Genomic DNA, 16,220 nt, shown 5'->3' with positions numbered 1-16,220 from the left:
ACAGAGGGCACCTTCTTCTTCAAGTGTGCATGCTGCAGATCGCTACCCTTGATGAAAAACCTCCCCGCAGTCTAACCCCAGTGGTTCTCAAAAGCTGTCTTATTTCTTTGAGACCAGTGCTGTCCTGGGTGGTGACTGGTAGCAGAATGCTCCAGGGCAGGTAGGGTCATCTACTTAAACAGTGGTGTGCTGCCCCCACCTCCCTATGGCCCTCTACCTCCCCACTACTCAGAGATTTCCCCTCAGCACAGATCAAGCACTCAGATGAGCATGCGTGCTCACACCTCTCCAAGGCAAAAACATGGCTGCCCGGAGATGGGAGTGTGCCCTAGAACCCCAGGGCACCTAGAACGCCAGAGACCGTGGCCTCAGTGGGCCAGCCGCTCCATACCTTCAGGCTAAGCCACGAGGTTCTCTGCCAGCTCCAGCCAGATATTGCCTAAAAACCTCCCAGAAGCCTTAAAATGCCACCACCTTCCTGCCTCTTGGACTCTATACAGAGGCAAAATTAAACACCAAAAGAGAAAAGGGGAAAAAAGGAGGCCCAACCCAGGGCTTGACCTGGAAGACTCATAAGTCGTTGCTGGAGTGAATTTCACTACTCTATAGTGAAACATTGAAGACAGGGACTTTTCCAAGAGGTGGTTTCTGGAATCTTCAGTGTGCTTTTTCTTCCCCACTGACTCATCTGGGACCGCTGACCCAACATCAGATAGGATTTTGCTGATTTGAATCAACTGGAGGAATTATGATGACCATTACTCTACTGTGCCCTGGGCTGTTCCTTTTTCATAATTTTCATTAATTCTCACAGTCCTGAGAAACATGTTTTGTTCTTATTGTTTTTCAAATGGAAGAATTGAGGCCCAGAAATACTCAATGACTGTTCCCGCTCACACTAATGGCGATATTTATTCTTGTCTGGCAAATTCTGACACTGAAATTTTTCCCACATGTTATCCTATACACTCTAACATTTTCTCTGAAAAAGCAAATACAACTGTGTTGCTTCCAATTAAAACTGAACTGTTGCTGGGTTCAATGGCCAGCACGCAGGCCAGTTACTGAACTCCATCGCCTTGGAATTTAATCCATCACATGGATCCGTCATGGTTCCCAGTGACAGTCCTTTGATTGCACATGACAAAAGCTTAAGGAGGTCATGCACACCTGTAACCCCCGCAATTATGGGAGGCTGAGGCAGGAGGATCACAAGACCGTAGGCCAGCCCAGGCAACTTACTGAAACCCTTTCTCAAAGTGAGAAACCAAATGGGCTGGGGAACATAGCTTAGTGGTAGAGCACCCCTGGGTTGATCTGTAATTCTTGGAAAAAGAAAAAACTGAATAATTAGTTGGGATTGGTTTGTATGTAACAGATTGCTTTTTTGACATTAGCAACATCTCTTCAGGGGAAAAAAACCCTTATCAGTTATCCAGCTGAGGTTTTACCTTCATTGCTTTATTTCTAGGTCTGCTCTGTGGTTATTCTTACACATTCCTCATAAGTTAGGATCTGTGATCCATCAGCCTCCTTGGAGGAGAACAGAAACCCACTTGAGGCACTTTAGACAGAGATTTAACACAGACAGCTGGTTCCAGCTTTGTTGGAAGGGATGGAGAAGCCGAACATGGAGAGCTGTCCCTGAAGTCAGAGTTTTCAGAAAATTGCTAAGTCCCTGGGGCTGGAGGAACCAAAAGGAAAATGGTGTTGCCATTGTCTCCAAAATACCTGAAATGGCTTCTAGATTCTTGATGACATGCTGATAGTACAGTCTAATTTCCAGAGAGTATCTAAAAATGACCACAAAGCAATAAGATAGTGGAAGTAACGCCCAAGCACACCAGCCTCCTAGGCTTCTACTCTGCTGCCTTGGAGACCTGCCTCTGACCTCTGAGCAGACAGCCAGGAGCTGCTGGCCTCACAGACACCTGCAGCCTCTCGGAGCTCCTATTGCTAGACCCAAAGCAGCAGAAAAGAAAAGAAAAGCTTTTCCCTGGTGCATACTTTCTAACCTTCCATGAACGTTTCTCATTAGCAGAACCTAAGTGGAACCAGGCAACAGGGGCTCTGGGAAATGTGGCTCCCAGGCTCCCAGCCCCTGCCATACAGAAGAGCCATAGTAGACCATAGGCACCAGGCAGATACTGGCCAGCACGCAGGCCGGTTACTGAACTCCATCGCCTTGGAATTTAATCCATCACATGGATCCGTCATGGTTCCCAGTGACAGTCCTTGGATTGCACATGACAAAAGCTTAAGGAGGTCATGGCACTTACAGATGCACAAAGACTTCCTGTGTGGGGAACACTGTTTTTGTGGAGGGAAACCAAACACATCCCTGCTCAAGCTGGCATTTTAGTAAGTGATACCGGCCCGGCTCTCCTGGCTGCGGTGGCAGGCCACAGTGAACTCAAAGCAGTCCAGTGACCACAGGGGCTTCTCCCAGAATCCATATCACTCAGGTCTCATGGTCCTTCACAGTGTCCTGAACAGAGACAAGGGTTCCAGAACTATGTACCTTTATATTGACCATCAGATTTAGCCCACCCCAGGGAGGGGTCATAATCTTAAATGACACAGGTCCCCTTGGTGCAGGACAACTGAACAGCAGCCAAGATGCGGGCAGCTGGGGAAATGAGTGCCCCACACTGAGGCCCTCTGAGCAGCACACACAGCATTCACAACCAAGGATAAGGCACCACCACACTCAGACACAGTTGCTGTGCACTCTGAGTAGATGAGCAAGAGAAACTGGCCACCCCTAGCCTGCCACTGCCCACTGTCTTCTGTGTTGCTGCCTGCCAGAGCCTCTGAACAGGTTCTCTGCTGCCACCTGGGCACCAGTACCATCCACTCTCTCTCCTGCAGCCAGAGCCATCTTTGCAAATCTTAGATCACAGGACTTCTTTGCCCAACCCCACTCCACCCTGTGGCTGCTTATTACATTTAGAATCCCCCCAGACCCCTCATCGGCATCCAGACCTAGTGTCGCCTGGTCCTGGCCAGCCTATTCATCTCCCACTCCCCAGGCCTTCCCACTCTCTCCTGTGTGTGCCTTGGCACACCGGCCCTTTCTGTCCCTTGAGCACTTCATGCCCTCTCCTCCCTCAGGGCCTTCACCTGGTTTTTCCCTTTGGTTAGAACATCTCCTTCTTGCTACACAGGACTCAGTGCCCATATCACTTCTTCACGGAGGTCGTTCCCAACTAATTAAGTTAGCTCTCTCTTCCAGCCACCATTTCTATCTCTTTCACAGCCCCCATCACTAACTGAAAGGTCTTCCTCATTTATTGACTCACTTGTTCTGTCCATCCCTCCTTATCGAATACAAGCCTCTCCTAGAGCAGGAACCGGATTTGGGCTGGACACTGTGGCACACACCTGTAGTCCCAGTTACTTGGGAGACTGAGTCAGGAGGATCACTGGAGTCCAGGAACTCAAGGCCAGCCTGGGCAACATAGTGAGACCCTGTCTCAAGATAAAAAGTAACTTATCACAGGATAGAAAAATGTTTATGATGTGTGAGAAGACCGCCTTCTAACATGGGAGATATCCGTAGAACACAATTTCTTGAACATCACCCCTTGGACACGAGGACTTCCTTATGCGTTACTTCCTTAAGACTCCTAAGTTGAAAATGTGGTCAGTTCCACAGAGTCTTCAGGCAAATCTTAGCAAGTTGCCCTGCCTGGGTCAGTGGTCCTCTGTCCAGTCAGACACACTCAGGATACGGAATGGACTTCATCAGCAAAATGAAGATGTAGATGCCATGGTAACTCCTTTGCCAAGAAGTCGTGTAACACAATTTCCTCTGAAGGGGGCTTTGGGAGCTTTTTGGCCCTGTCTCTGGTGCAGATCCTTCAGATAACTAATTACCCACAGTGTTTCCCTAAGCTTCTGGTTACCACAGACAGAAATTTCCCCTCCTCCTGTTGGTGGTCAGAACATACAGTGGCTCATGAAGTGGGCATTCAGGCATCCTGGGGTGGTGTTTGAGAGTCGAGGCCACCTTGGATAAGGACCCAATGGCTCACCCCCTTTGCCAGCTGATGTCACGTGGGAGCTGAAAATCTCTTCCCAAGAGTTGGAAAGCTTCCTGGTGTTTCAGCTCTTTTCATTTCCGCTCCCTGCTATTAAAAGTGTTTAAATAAAGATGATTACTGCCATTTACTAAGTGCCTTTTATACCCGAGGAGCTGTGCTAACCATAATTCAGAGATGTTCAGGAACTTGCCTGAGAAGAAACTGAACCCAGGCTTGTGAGATTCAGATGCACCTCCTTCCACAGCACAGCCTGGGAAATTAAGGCGCTTGGAGGAACTGTACTTATTAAAATAGTTTTTGTTAGTTAAGTATGACAGGTCCTTCCTCAATGTGGGCTAATTAGCTTGTTTAAAAGGTAAAGGGAAGAAAAAAACTAAAGGGATATTGTTCCTGGCACTGTTCCCACTCCACTCCAGTGTCATTACCCCTAAGCTGGGACACTGTTCCCTACACTTTTTAATGTAACTAATAAACACTCTGCAGAATGGTCCACATTTTAAACCTGGAAGTCTTTGGAATTCTTAGAAGCGAGGCTGGAGGTTAGAGAAGTAGTAAGATCTATACCTTTATCAGACAAAAAATAAAAGTCCTTGTGGGCACCATTTGCATCCTTCCCACCCAAAGTGGTCCATTTGCATAAAAGTGATCCTTTGGGAAGGTGTTCTGTGATTTTCAATCATCCCTAGAAATAAAATCACAGCTCCTGTCTCACCTTCCCTTGAAGTGTTTTCACACTCCAGGGAATTGCTTACCGTCACCTGAATATAGAATTGGGTGGGTGTTAGTTTCTAACTGATACTACTCACAGCTGTCTTCGGGACTTCAAAAAGGTGCCAAAGTGGCCTTGGGAGGTGTTTCTCCTTCTGAGAACAGGTTGAATGATCTCCTCTGTTCTGAAAGCCCCCAGGTTTCCACCTAAGGGAAGATGCTTCCTGGAGCTTCATCCTGAGAATTAAGTGGGATCTGATATTTTCTGTGCTGTTGCCTCATGATGCAAGTGGATTATGGGGAGAGAAGAGCAGGGTACCTTTAAGGCAGTTTCTTCTAATTTCATAATAATGGAAAGATTTATCTTCAGGAATTTATTTCTGGACCCAAAGCTGCGTGCGATAGTGAAATAGCATGGGTGTTGAAAGGAAACTTGGATTCGAGTCCCAGTCTCACTAATAATAACCTTGTGAAAAGTATATTACCTGCCTGTCTCAGGTTCCTGATCTGTAGGATGGGAATCACCCACTTATCACCTAACCCAGTCATTAAGATGCAATGATGGAACACCTGCCAATTTCCTTTGCAAGACTGCAGAATTTTATGTGGACCATAAACTTGCAAAAAGAGATGACATCTCCCCTTTAAATTCCTGGTGTATTTATCAGGCATATGGAAGCCAGCAAGACAGATGCAGAAAATGACGCTGCCTTTAGCCCCCAAGGTCCCTAATGAGGGCGCTCAGCTGCCTGTGACAGTAGCCAGGTCTTGCTGGCGGGAGAAGCTTAATTTTGTGCTGCACCATAGCCCAGTTATAATTGGAGATGACATCACCGTCCAGGAAGAACTTCCACAGTCTCTGTCCTTAATAAGAAATACTAACCTCCAGCACCCTCCTGGTAGCCAAGCCAAACACCCTCTGCAAACCCCCATGTCTCTCTGGGTGGGCACAGGGCCAGCCTCCAAAGGCCTCACCTCAGCTTCCATCCTCCTTGGAAAACCTGTCCCCAAGATAACACAGGACACGTAGGTGTTTGACAAATAGTCACAATGATAATGATGATTCTTATCTCTACTTTAATTCACATGTGGTAGTTCTGTTATTGATTTTGTGCTCCTCACGAATTAACCAGATAAAGTCACAACTAATTTAAAAATAATGAGTTTGATTTTGCATCTGGGGTCCAATGGGAGTCTGTTTTTCTCCAATATTAATAATCGCATTGTACAGTTAACAAATTGCAGTGAGTTCGGCAGCGTCTGGGCTAATGTGGCATTTCTCTTTTATTCTCATTTTTTTGTTTTGTTTTGTTTTTAGGGTCAAGTTGTGTTCCGGAACGGGGAGAGAATGGGGACCATTAAATTTACTCAATTTCAAGGTAGGCTTTTTTTGGATGCTTCTGTCTTTCTAGTTGATGGCATTTGTATTCAGGGATGTTGTTTTCTGCAGTAAAATACATCAAAAGAAATGAAAGTATGATATGAGACTACAATAAAACAAGGAGGAGTCAATAGAAGACACTCTTCTGAAATGTCAGTTTTGACTCATGTTGAATTACTTCTCAGGCCTCTGGTCTGAGAGGCTTAGGAAAGTCACTAGTGGTGCTTATATCCACACACGATGCTGGGAGCCTAGATTTGGTTTTGGTTTTGATTACACAAGTGTCCAACCGACTCCACTATAGAGAGACTAGCGCCATGAGCCATCTCCACCACTGGCCTTAAACGACGTCACACATCCCCAACCTCGAATCTTGTTTTATCTTGACTCATCCCCACCCCACCCCCACTTTCAGCTGCCATATTTTAAAGCAACTCCTAGACGTTATCTCATTTCAATCTATAAATACTTCAATAGCTGTTTCTACTAGATAAGGACGTTTTAAAACATAACCAGCCTGCTATTGCTGTACCTAAAACATTTAACAACAATTCTTCATGTGCTTTCATTCCCAGTCTGTGGGCTAATCATTTCAAAGCTGTCTTTACTGATCATTTGCGGAAAATCCATAGGAGGTCCGACTTCGGCCAGGGTTCAATGTGTCTCTTTAGTCTCTGCTGTTAAAACCCCCACTCTTTACAGGCCACTAATTTTTTGAAGAAGCCACTTCATCTGTTGGGCTTTTTCTGCTGCTGTCAGAGTTGAAAGGGGCCTCAGAAACCACCTAGGCCAAGTTCCTTGTGTGATGAGGAAGAAACAGGCTCAGAGAGGGACAGTGACCTGTCAGAGTCCACAGGACATATGTGAGGAGCAGGGCTGGGTGTCCCTCAAGGCAGATGCTTTGGTTCGGCCCCATGTGGTCATTAGCAATGTTGTCAGATGAAACCACCGGAGGGACCTTTCATTGCTGCAGTATCTTTCAGCATCTTGATGTTTCTGGAAAGTCCAAAAACAAGAACAGCACCCGCCACATTCCCCTCCCTTTAAGCAGATCCCAGGGCCATCCCAGGGAAAGCAAGAAGTTGAAGTGAGTTATTCAGAATCATTCAGACATATCCCACCAAGCTTCTGATCAATCGGAAGAGGTGTTTTTCAGCACTTTCACTTCGTAATGCCATCTCCTAGATTAACCCATTCTTCCCATGTCAGGTAATTGAAAAGCATGTCAGCTCTCTGATGTGCCCAAAAGATGTCATTTTGTGGCTGGGGATATAGCTCAGTTGGTAGAGTGCTTGCCTCACATGCACAAGGCCATGAGCTCAATTCCCAGCCCCCCCCACACACACACACAAAGTCATTTTGGGCAAATATAATTATTTTCCCATTTATTAAATCTTCCTCCTTCCTTGGTTGAGCAAATAAGCATCCTGGCAAAAATAAGGTTTTTTTTTTTTTGTTTTGTTTTTTGTTTTGTACTCTCTAGAATATCCAGCAAGTGACTTCGCCTCTGTGAGCCTTGATGGTCCTTATCTGTAAAACAGGGCTATCATCCTACCTGATTTCTTGGAATGTGGAAAGAACTAAATGAAATAGTACAGATAAATATATTTTTTAGTTTTTTGCTCAGCTAGTAAGTAGCAATTACGATAAGTATCTTGTCAAAATTATGACACTTTTGGGGGAGGGGCAAATGTAGATTTTCCTTGTGCATTGACACCTGAGTGCCTTTGTGTTGGCCATCTGCCTAAGCTAGCTAGCTAGCTGCTGCCTTGGTGTAATAATATGTAGGGCGTCAGACAAGGCAGGGCCTTAAAGATGAGCTTATCCCACTACTTTCATAGCGTAAATGGGGAAAGTGACATGTGGGGAAATGTTCCCCAGAGTCATGTGACTGGCTAGTGGCAGAGTAAAGCCTGGACTTGAGCTTTCCCCAGGATGCTGGCACCTGCATGCTTTTGTGGACACCCATGGGTATATGCTCCTTCCCTCTGTATCAGGGATTGGACCCAGGGGTACTTAACCACTGAGCCACATCCCCAGCTCTGTTTTGTATTTTATTTATAGACAGAGTCTCACTGAGTTGCTTAGTACTTCGATAAATTGCTGAGGCTGGCTTTGAACTCGCCATCCTTCTGCCTCAGCCTCCTGAGCTGCTGGGATTACAGGCATGCACCACCACGCCCCACTTTCCCTTCCTTCTTGCCTAGCTATTACTGAATGTCACAGCTAGGCCTGAAGAAACTCCTGTTGCCTGTTGAACAGATGTTGATCCTGTTGACCTGATAGAAGGATCAAAGGTTATTTGGGGACTTAAAGGAGCCACACTAGAAGGCAGGGGGCAGGTGTGCATCAGCACAATGGTTTTTCCAAATTTGAAGGGTCTCAGAGGTGCCTCGTCCCCCAGGATGGAAGGACTCTTAGTTGTTGGATGCTCTGGCCAAGCTGGAAAAGCTCTTAGTTACCATTTCAATTTCAGAGGGGAAACTGAGGTCCAGGTCCAGGAAGGGACTTGACTAGGATAATCCCTGACTCACATGAGACCACAAGTTCATTCCTTCCTCTTTCCTGGCCATGCCTCTCCCTCCCCTCCAAAAGGGATTGATCTAGCCTCTGTCTTCTGGAACCTTCCAGAAGGTGGTGGGCTCATCCTCCACCCCAAAGTAACAGCTCCTAAATTGCCTCATGCCAGTGACCTTGCCAAAGGCTTCCGTGTGGGGTCGCTATGTTTCCTGCTAGGCCCTTCCCACCCTCTCTCTGCTGTCTCCCCCTCCCTGGCCTCCTGCTCTCCTCTCTGATACAGAAGGGTCTGGTGGCAGAGCTGACAAGGAACAGCCTCTCTGCTGGCCCCAGCAGTGGCAGCTCTTCATCCATTCCTGCTCCTCAGCTTGCACTTGACTCTCAAGCACTCACTGGTGACATCCGGGAAGCTGACCCAGTCTACCCTTCCTCTGAAGACCTCATGAGATACTTTATTGACTTCTCATTGGCACAAACTCTGGGTGCCTTCTACACCCTTTAATCTCTAGTAGAGGAAGTGCTTGGTAGGAGGCTTTCCTCCCCACTCTGCAAAACTAAAACATAAAGGAATTAAAAATGTGGAAGCAGCTTTGGAAAGATCCAAAAGGGAACCAAGAAGCCAGGTCCTTCTCCACCTTTTGATTCCAGGGTTGTAGGATTGGCACCACAGTCCCTTGCACCCACAGTAGAGCCCCAGCAAAGCTCACTGAATTCATTTGGCTGCAAAAGTTCTTTCTCTGAATCTCGCTAGTAGCATGATCCCACTGGGCAGGTTATTTTATATCCCTGAGCCTCCCTTTCCTCTTCCAAAAAATGGGGAAACACTAGGGCCAGCTCTGCCTGCCTCTGAGAATGTCATCAGGGGAGAGTAAGGGCTTGCTTTAGGGACTCTCGAGCTCAGGGAAGCCATGTCACATTGCTAGTGGACTGTGGCTCTGCTTTGTGTCTGCTGAATCCATTAGTGAGAGTGTGAACCCAGAGCTTGAGACGTCACCAGCTCATGGAAATGTAAGAACGGCTTCACGTATTTGTGGTCTTCATTGACTTTGTCAGGTAAGGACTTCTGGTGCCCCAAGAGGCCTTAACAACAGGAACATGAGCTGAAGCTAGTTCCTGTTGCCAGCCATTGTTGTTCCAGGTGGGACAAACCTCCTCCTCTGCCCAGTTTTTTGTTTTTGTTTTTGTGTTAAATAAAAACTGAGGAGTTCCAGATAAATAGAACTGTTGTCAATAACATGCCAGGGCCAGCTCCCAGATTCCTCTTTGGGCTGAGGCATTTTGAATCCCAACAGGTCTCCGTCTGCTTAGTTTTCAAGGCTTCCAGAGCCCTTACCTCCCATCAGGACAATCTTGGGGAGCAGGTATGGGGGAGGCCATCACTAAGAATATCCACAACTCTCCACCTGTGGGGGGAGCAGGCAGGTTGTTCAAGGAGTCGGTGATCCCAGGACAGCCCTGAGCCCATGACAAAGGAGAAGTGGGAATAGTGCCCCAGCATCCTGTCCCTTCAGGTGAGGCTTCTCCAACACACTTCTCCCAGGGGTTGCCCCATGGCACCAAGCCTCAACTGCCCACGCAGAAACCTTCCCATACATGGACCTGATACAGACCCCCTTCTCTCCTCTGGCTCACTCCCCATGCCCTAGCAGGGGATCCAAGGGTCACCTCCCCAGGAAAGTGTTCATATTCTTACCCTCATCTGAGAGAGACACTGTTCCAAGGGAGCTGCCCAATACTGCAGGGGAGGCTGGGGTGACGTTCGTGTCATATGTAGGTGCACACCTTGGACCTGCACCCATTTCCTGTCCAGGTCCAATACCCCTCCCCAGGCCGTTCCTCCTTCCCACTGAGCCACCTGAAGATGAGAATGAATGTTAGAAAATCGCCTATTTTTTTTCCTCCGTAAGAGAAAAAAGAATCCCCATTACTACTGAAGTCTAAACATGGCTCAGAATCTGCAGCAGGGGAGGGAGCTGAAAGGAACAGCGATCGGGGCCCATCCATGCTATTCAGAGAGGCCCCAGCATCTGCAGCTGAGCATCCCGCTGCCTGCATTAGGCCTATCTGTGAGAATCTCTCTGCGAGAGATAATGGGCCGAGATCTCACATAGCTTCTGAGCTACAAAAAGAACTCAGACTTGGGGTTTTGTATCTCGGCACCTGATTTGAAGGGACCAGGTCCCGCATCCCTGGAATGACATAATTGTCATTCAGAATGTACCTAGTGAACTCGAGGCGCCTTCTTTCCATTTGCAGACATTAATTATGGTTCGATCTTTAGGGTAACAGATACGGTTCTATTCAGCACGCGTTTCCTGAGCATCTGCCGGGCGCTTTACAGAGTCCTCTGGGAAAGCTAAGTTGAATAAGATACAGTCCCTGTCCCCCAGGGGCTTCATAATCTCTCTGGCCAAATGCCAGAGCCCATAAAGGCAGGAAGATAATTTCCCAGAACCTTCTAGAAAACTTTTGGAGCTAATTTGTCCCTAGTCTGAGACTCCTGGGGCTAATTTTTAACATCCTTCTCCTTGTATCACGTCACACATTGCTGCTCCCTTTCACCTGGCCAAGGGTCTACAAAGCCCATCTTGCTGGACTGCCATTCAACTCCTTATAATTAAGAGTGGAGATGTCATCCACTGAACTTCAGGGTGGTGGGAAAACAGGAGTAAAAGAACAGACATGAACACAGAATCTTTGGGAATGGGAAGCTGTCCCCAGCTTTGACACCTCCCAGCCCTGATGATCCAGGGCTTCCCTTTCCCAGAGCCCAAGAAAGGTGGACAGAATTTCTTAGCAGACATATGCTTCATTGAGCCACAGACTGTCCATGTTGAAGGGAGCCCGGACTCTCACTTATAGCCTTACCTATGCTTGGATGCCCCCAGTGATGGTGAACTCATCCCCTCTCATGGGGGGAGATATGCAGGCTTTGAAGCAGGTGTGCTTGATCATTGCTAACCAGGCAATGTAGCATGTTCTCTCTGAGCCTTTATTTCAGAGTTTATTTTAAACTAATAAAATAAAAGGTGACCCTTTTCCTTGCCTGGAAAGTGACTGTGAGAATTCAATGACATGACACCGTGATAGTTCTGGCTCAGTAACTGGCACAGAGAAAGACCAGAGCAACTGTGGGTTTCCATCTCCTCTCCTGGACATTCTTGAAAATGACCCCAGATTTATCCCCACTACAGAATCTCTTGAGAAAAGTGTGGTCTGGCTTCGCAGCCTCACTTCATGGAGTGCTGTTGGCATTGGTCCATGAAAACCCCCTGGTTTGTTCACCCCTTATGCCCCTCGTTCATTCCCATATCTACTCCTGCCTCCCCACAGAAGGCAAGCATCTAAGTATTTGATGCATATATTGTTTGTATGTGTCCTTACAAAATGCGTGCTATTTTGTGAGTATCTATTTTGAATTTACCTCAATGTAACTTTATCTATTTTTACATATTTATTTTTTCTTTCCTTCTGTTTGTTGCTTTTCCCACTCAGCACTTTGTTCCTAAGATGCCTCCCGCTCCTGGGTGCATACCTAGGGCACAGTTTCTCCCTGCTGCCTCCAGGGGGCATATCCACCACATCCCCCACCCCACAATGACCATCAAGTCCCATCCTCATGGGTCCTGCGTGTCTTCTTATGGACCCACCTGGGAATTTCTGTAGGACAAATGTTTAGGAACAGATTGTTAGACCAGAAAGCGTGTGCACATGGAATTTGCCTAAAACCTTCCAGAAGTCCTTAGAAATGAACATACCCATGTCCACTCCCACTGACCAAAGGGTCCTTATGTTCCTGTCCCATACACATGTGGTATTGACCAGACCTCTGATTTTTTTGGTCAGTCTAAAAGAATAGAGTAACATCCCACCAGGACTTTAAACATCATTCTCTGATTCCTAAGGAGTTGGGCCTTCCTTCCTGTGCTTATTAGTCATTTATTCATCGTCAGTTCTGACCCTTTGACCATTTTTATTTTGAGCTTGCTGTCTTTTTCTGGTTGATTCACAAGAGTTCCTGCTGTCAATTGGATATCAAACATGTCTTGGTTTTTAGCTTTGCAAATAGCTTCTCCTGCTCTGTCATGTGTCTATGAACTTGAAGTTGTTGTTAAACAGGAGTTTTATTTAAACTTTCATGTGGATAAATATCGCCACCCCTCCCCGCACTCTGCCCTTTGTTTTGGTCCTGTGGTTCATATTTTTGAAGTTTCTCAACAACCATGGCATCCCCTACATGCCAGGCCTTGGGTGGGCACAGGGGGTGCCAAGTTGGGTAAGAGGCAGGTCCTGTCCTCAGGGGCTCCCAGTCCAACGAACAGATGTCTGTGGGCATTCACAGGAGAGACACTCAGCTCCAATTGGTGGACTCCATGAAGATGTTTGAAAAAGGTGGCATCTGGGCTGTGTTCTGAAGAGGCAGTGAGCATGGCCACAAGGAGGAGGTGCTTCTGTGCCATCATCTCTTGTGTGAGATGGGTCCCTCAGGCATGTGGCTCTTGCCCTTGGGCCAGTTTGGTTCAGTTAGGGCACACATAAATCTCTGGCAGGTTATGCTAGCCCTGAACTATTTGGCCAGTGTCCACCCAGCCTGTTAAAAATCTCAACGCAGAGATGGATGGATTTAGTTAAAATGTGGCAGTGCTGCATTGTTGGGACAGTAGAGAAGCAGGTATGCCAAGGAAGCTCAGCATCCATGTCTGCTCTGCAATGTTGAGGCGGCTGCTCAGACTTGCTGCTATGGGGGAGAGCTACTTGCTGGGTCTGGTCCTAGGCAGGCACCAAATCAGGTGGGTGAGAGTGAAACTCCCTCCTGAGGAGCAGCTGTTCATCTTGGAGGAAGAGAAGCAGTCAAGGCCCATGGTCACCACATGGTCATCATGTTCTTCATTGGCCTAGCTGAGAGGTCTCATTGACAGGACCAGCACTTTGAACTTCTAATGCTTGTGTTCCTGGTTAACACCATCAGCTAAACAGTATCAACCGTTTATTTGGATCCTTGCAGGTGGAGACTGTGGACCAGGGGTCTGTGCACAGCCTGGAAAGAAGGTCCATGCAGAGGTCCTGAGCAGGAAGGGCTATAGCTATGGGCGGGCCATCAGGAGCAAGCCCCCCAAGCAGTCAGATCCTGTGATAGGAGGTCCCATGAAGCAAGACCCTTCAAAGCAATTTCAGGGTCATAGGACGAGGGTCAGAGGCCGTGGTGCATTCTGCCCACTTGTTTAGCAAGACCCAGCAGGGGACAGACTTCCCCAGGGTTATCCACAGAACCACAACAAGGCCAACCCTACCCAGGAGGAGGCTGTCTTTAGCACACAGCTGTCTCCTGTGTCTGAGTTTGGGATTTGTTTGGGGTCCTGGAATTCAGTGCATTTATAGAACCGATTTTTGTTGAGCCATGATTATCTTTTGTTTTACACTCCAAAGTTAGGCACCAGATCTGTGTGTGTGAGTGTGTGTGTGTGTGTGTGTGTGTGTGTGCGCGCGTGCACAATTAAATTTCAAAGCATACATATGCTTCCCTCAAATCAGAGCCAGAGCCAAAGGACAATGGACATTTGGAGGCATGGAGTGTAGGGCCCATGTCACAGGGTGCAGGTCCACCTAAAGCAGAGGGTTGGCAGCCCATTTGTTCTCCTGCCTGGGAGACACAGCCCAGGAAGGAGGCAGAACCACGCCATGGTTGAAGCTCTTGCCCAGCTGTCTCCTGGACGCTCCTAGGCCCACAGCCAGAGAATATTTTCAGACTGGACATTTTTTGGCAGTCAAATTTTCACCAATAGGACCTATTTTCTTTATGCATCCAAATCCAAAATCTGAAATAAAGAATGTGCCTTTTAAAGAGAACACTTCTCGTTTTGCACTGCAAGAAGGAACCAGTGTTCTTCTGTGGGAAAGGAGGCTCTTTGTTTCATGGTATTTTTAGCCTCTGAGAACCATAAAATGTCAGCTTTGAAGGGCCCTCGTTCTAATCCAGTGGGTCTCCATCCTGGCTACACATTAGGTTCAACCTAACGAACTTTTTAAAAATACTGTCATCCATGACCCACCCCTCAATCCCTCACGATGGAACCCAGGCATCTGTATTTTCTAGAAACTTTGAGTGACTCTAAGGCCCATTCAAGGCTGAGGACCACAGTGAGCAAGTGGCAATCTGCAGCAGAGCATAGGCCAGGAAGGCCCGCCCATAGCTATAGCCCTTCCTGCTCAGGACCCCTGCATGGACCTTCTTTCCAGGCTGTGCACAGACCCCTGGTCTACAGTCTCCACCTGCAAGGATCCAAATAAACGGTTGATACTGTTTAGCTGATGGTGTTAACCAGGAACACAAGCATTAGAAGTTCAAAGTGCTGGTCCTGTCAATGAGACCTCTCAGCTAGGCCAAGGAAGAACAGAAGGGTGTAAACCTTCCCTCGGCAGGCCCAGGAGGGACCCTGGGAGAATGCAGGGGATGAGGCCCTGTACTGCCCAGGGCAGCAAAAACACAGCCTCAAGTTCCACTCAGGAACAGATTGGGCAGCAGGGATCAGAAGACTTAGATACACCCAGGGCAAAGCTCTGACCAGCACCCTGAGCCTGCAGCAGCTGGGACACTGGGAGGGGAGAGCTGTGCTCAGGGAAGGCTTCCTGGAGGAGGCAGCAGGGCGTGGGCATACTCACCTGATAGAATGAGGGAGAAGCCGCCTTTCCAATGGAAGGACCACCGTGGGAGTGGATAGCAGAAACGACGCATAGAAAGTGTTTGAGACCCTAGCAAGTAGCTCACCGCTCCTCTGACCGTGAATAACATAGCTACCTTTACTTGGCCACTTCCCCGGGTTACGCCCCAGGCTGGGCACCTTGAGTGTGTGCTCCTCTGGCAATTCTGAGGGTGCCTGATTTCAGTTACAGTCACACAAGCTCAGAGATTATGGTTTCTTTTTCAATCTTTGTCCCTCCAGCCCCCAGCATACAGCCTGGCACAAAACAGGTGTCCCATGTCATTTGTGGAACGACGTATGAGTTGATTAAGTCAGAAGACTAGTGTAGCATCTCCTCAGCACCCAGGATGTCCAAGGACAAGGTCAAGGGCATGGGAGTAACTTTAACCTTTTGCCACCTGTGGGGCTGCTTTTGAAAGGTTCTTTAGGATGAAATATCTTGAGCTGGCTCTGGCATACAGTAGGCACTCAATAAACACGGGCTGAGTGTCCAGAGCCTTGCACTGCAGGAGTGGTAACAGTGCACTGAATTGAGAGCCAAAGGACTGAGTTCAGGTGCCCAGCATGTGGCCATGAGCTGCTACTTAACCTATTGGAGGCCCCACCCTCCTCTTTAGACTGGGGGAATTAGGCCTGATTGACGGTTTGCCAGGAGGATTAAATGCAGGAACTTGTCAAGTGCCTGTCAGCCTCCAAGTCCTGCCCCCAGGGAGAAATTATGGTGATTATGGTCATCGTGGGGAGCTGAGCTTTATTCCCGTGCTGGTGCTGAGGGACACTATATACTGTGGGGCCGGCTGTGTGGCTGGGGGCGCCATGGGGTGTCAGCCACACCACTTCCTGGCTCCCGATGATTTATTCCGATCA

The 16,220-nt window shown here is 47.8% G+C and overlaps 1 protein-coding gene across 1 annotated transcript in view; it reads left to right on the top strand.

Moving 5' to 3' along the window:
• Gabbr2 (gamma-aminobutyric acid type B receptor subunit 2) overlaps positions 1-16,220 on the top strand; it is a 348,083-nt gene that overhangs the window by 244,821 nt on the left and 87,042 nt on the right. The window contains exon 8 of the mRNA XM_026415240.2: positions 6,073-6,133. Within this exon, the coding sequence (XP_026271025.1) occupies positions 6,073-6,133 (61 nt within the window). The remainder of the gene's footprint in view (positions 1-6,072; positions 6,134-16,220) is intronic.

This window comes from Urocitellus parryii, chromosome 4, assembly GCF_045843805.1.
Source record: "Urocitellus parryii isolate mUroPar1 chromosome 4, mUroPar1.hap1, whole genome shotgun sequence".
NCBI classification, from domain to species: Eukaryota; Metazoa; Chordata; class Mammalia; order Rodentia; family Sciuridae; genus Urocitellus; species Urocitellus parryii.
The sequence above is the reverse complement of the archived record's forward strand: the minus strand, read 5'-3'. Positions and strand labels throughout refer to the sequence as shown.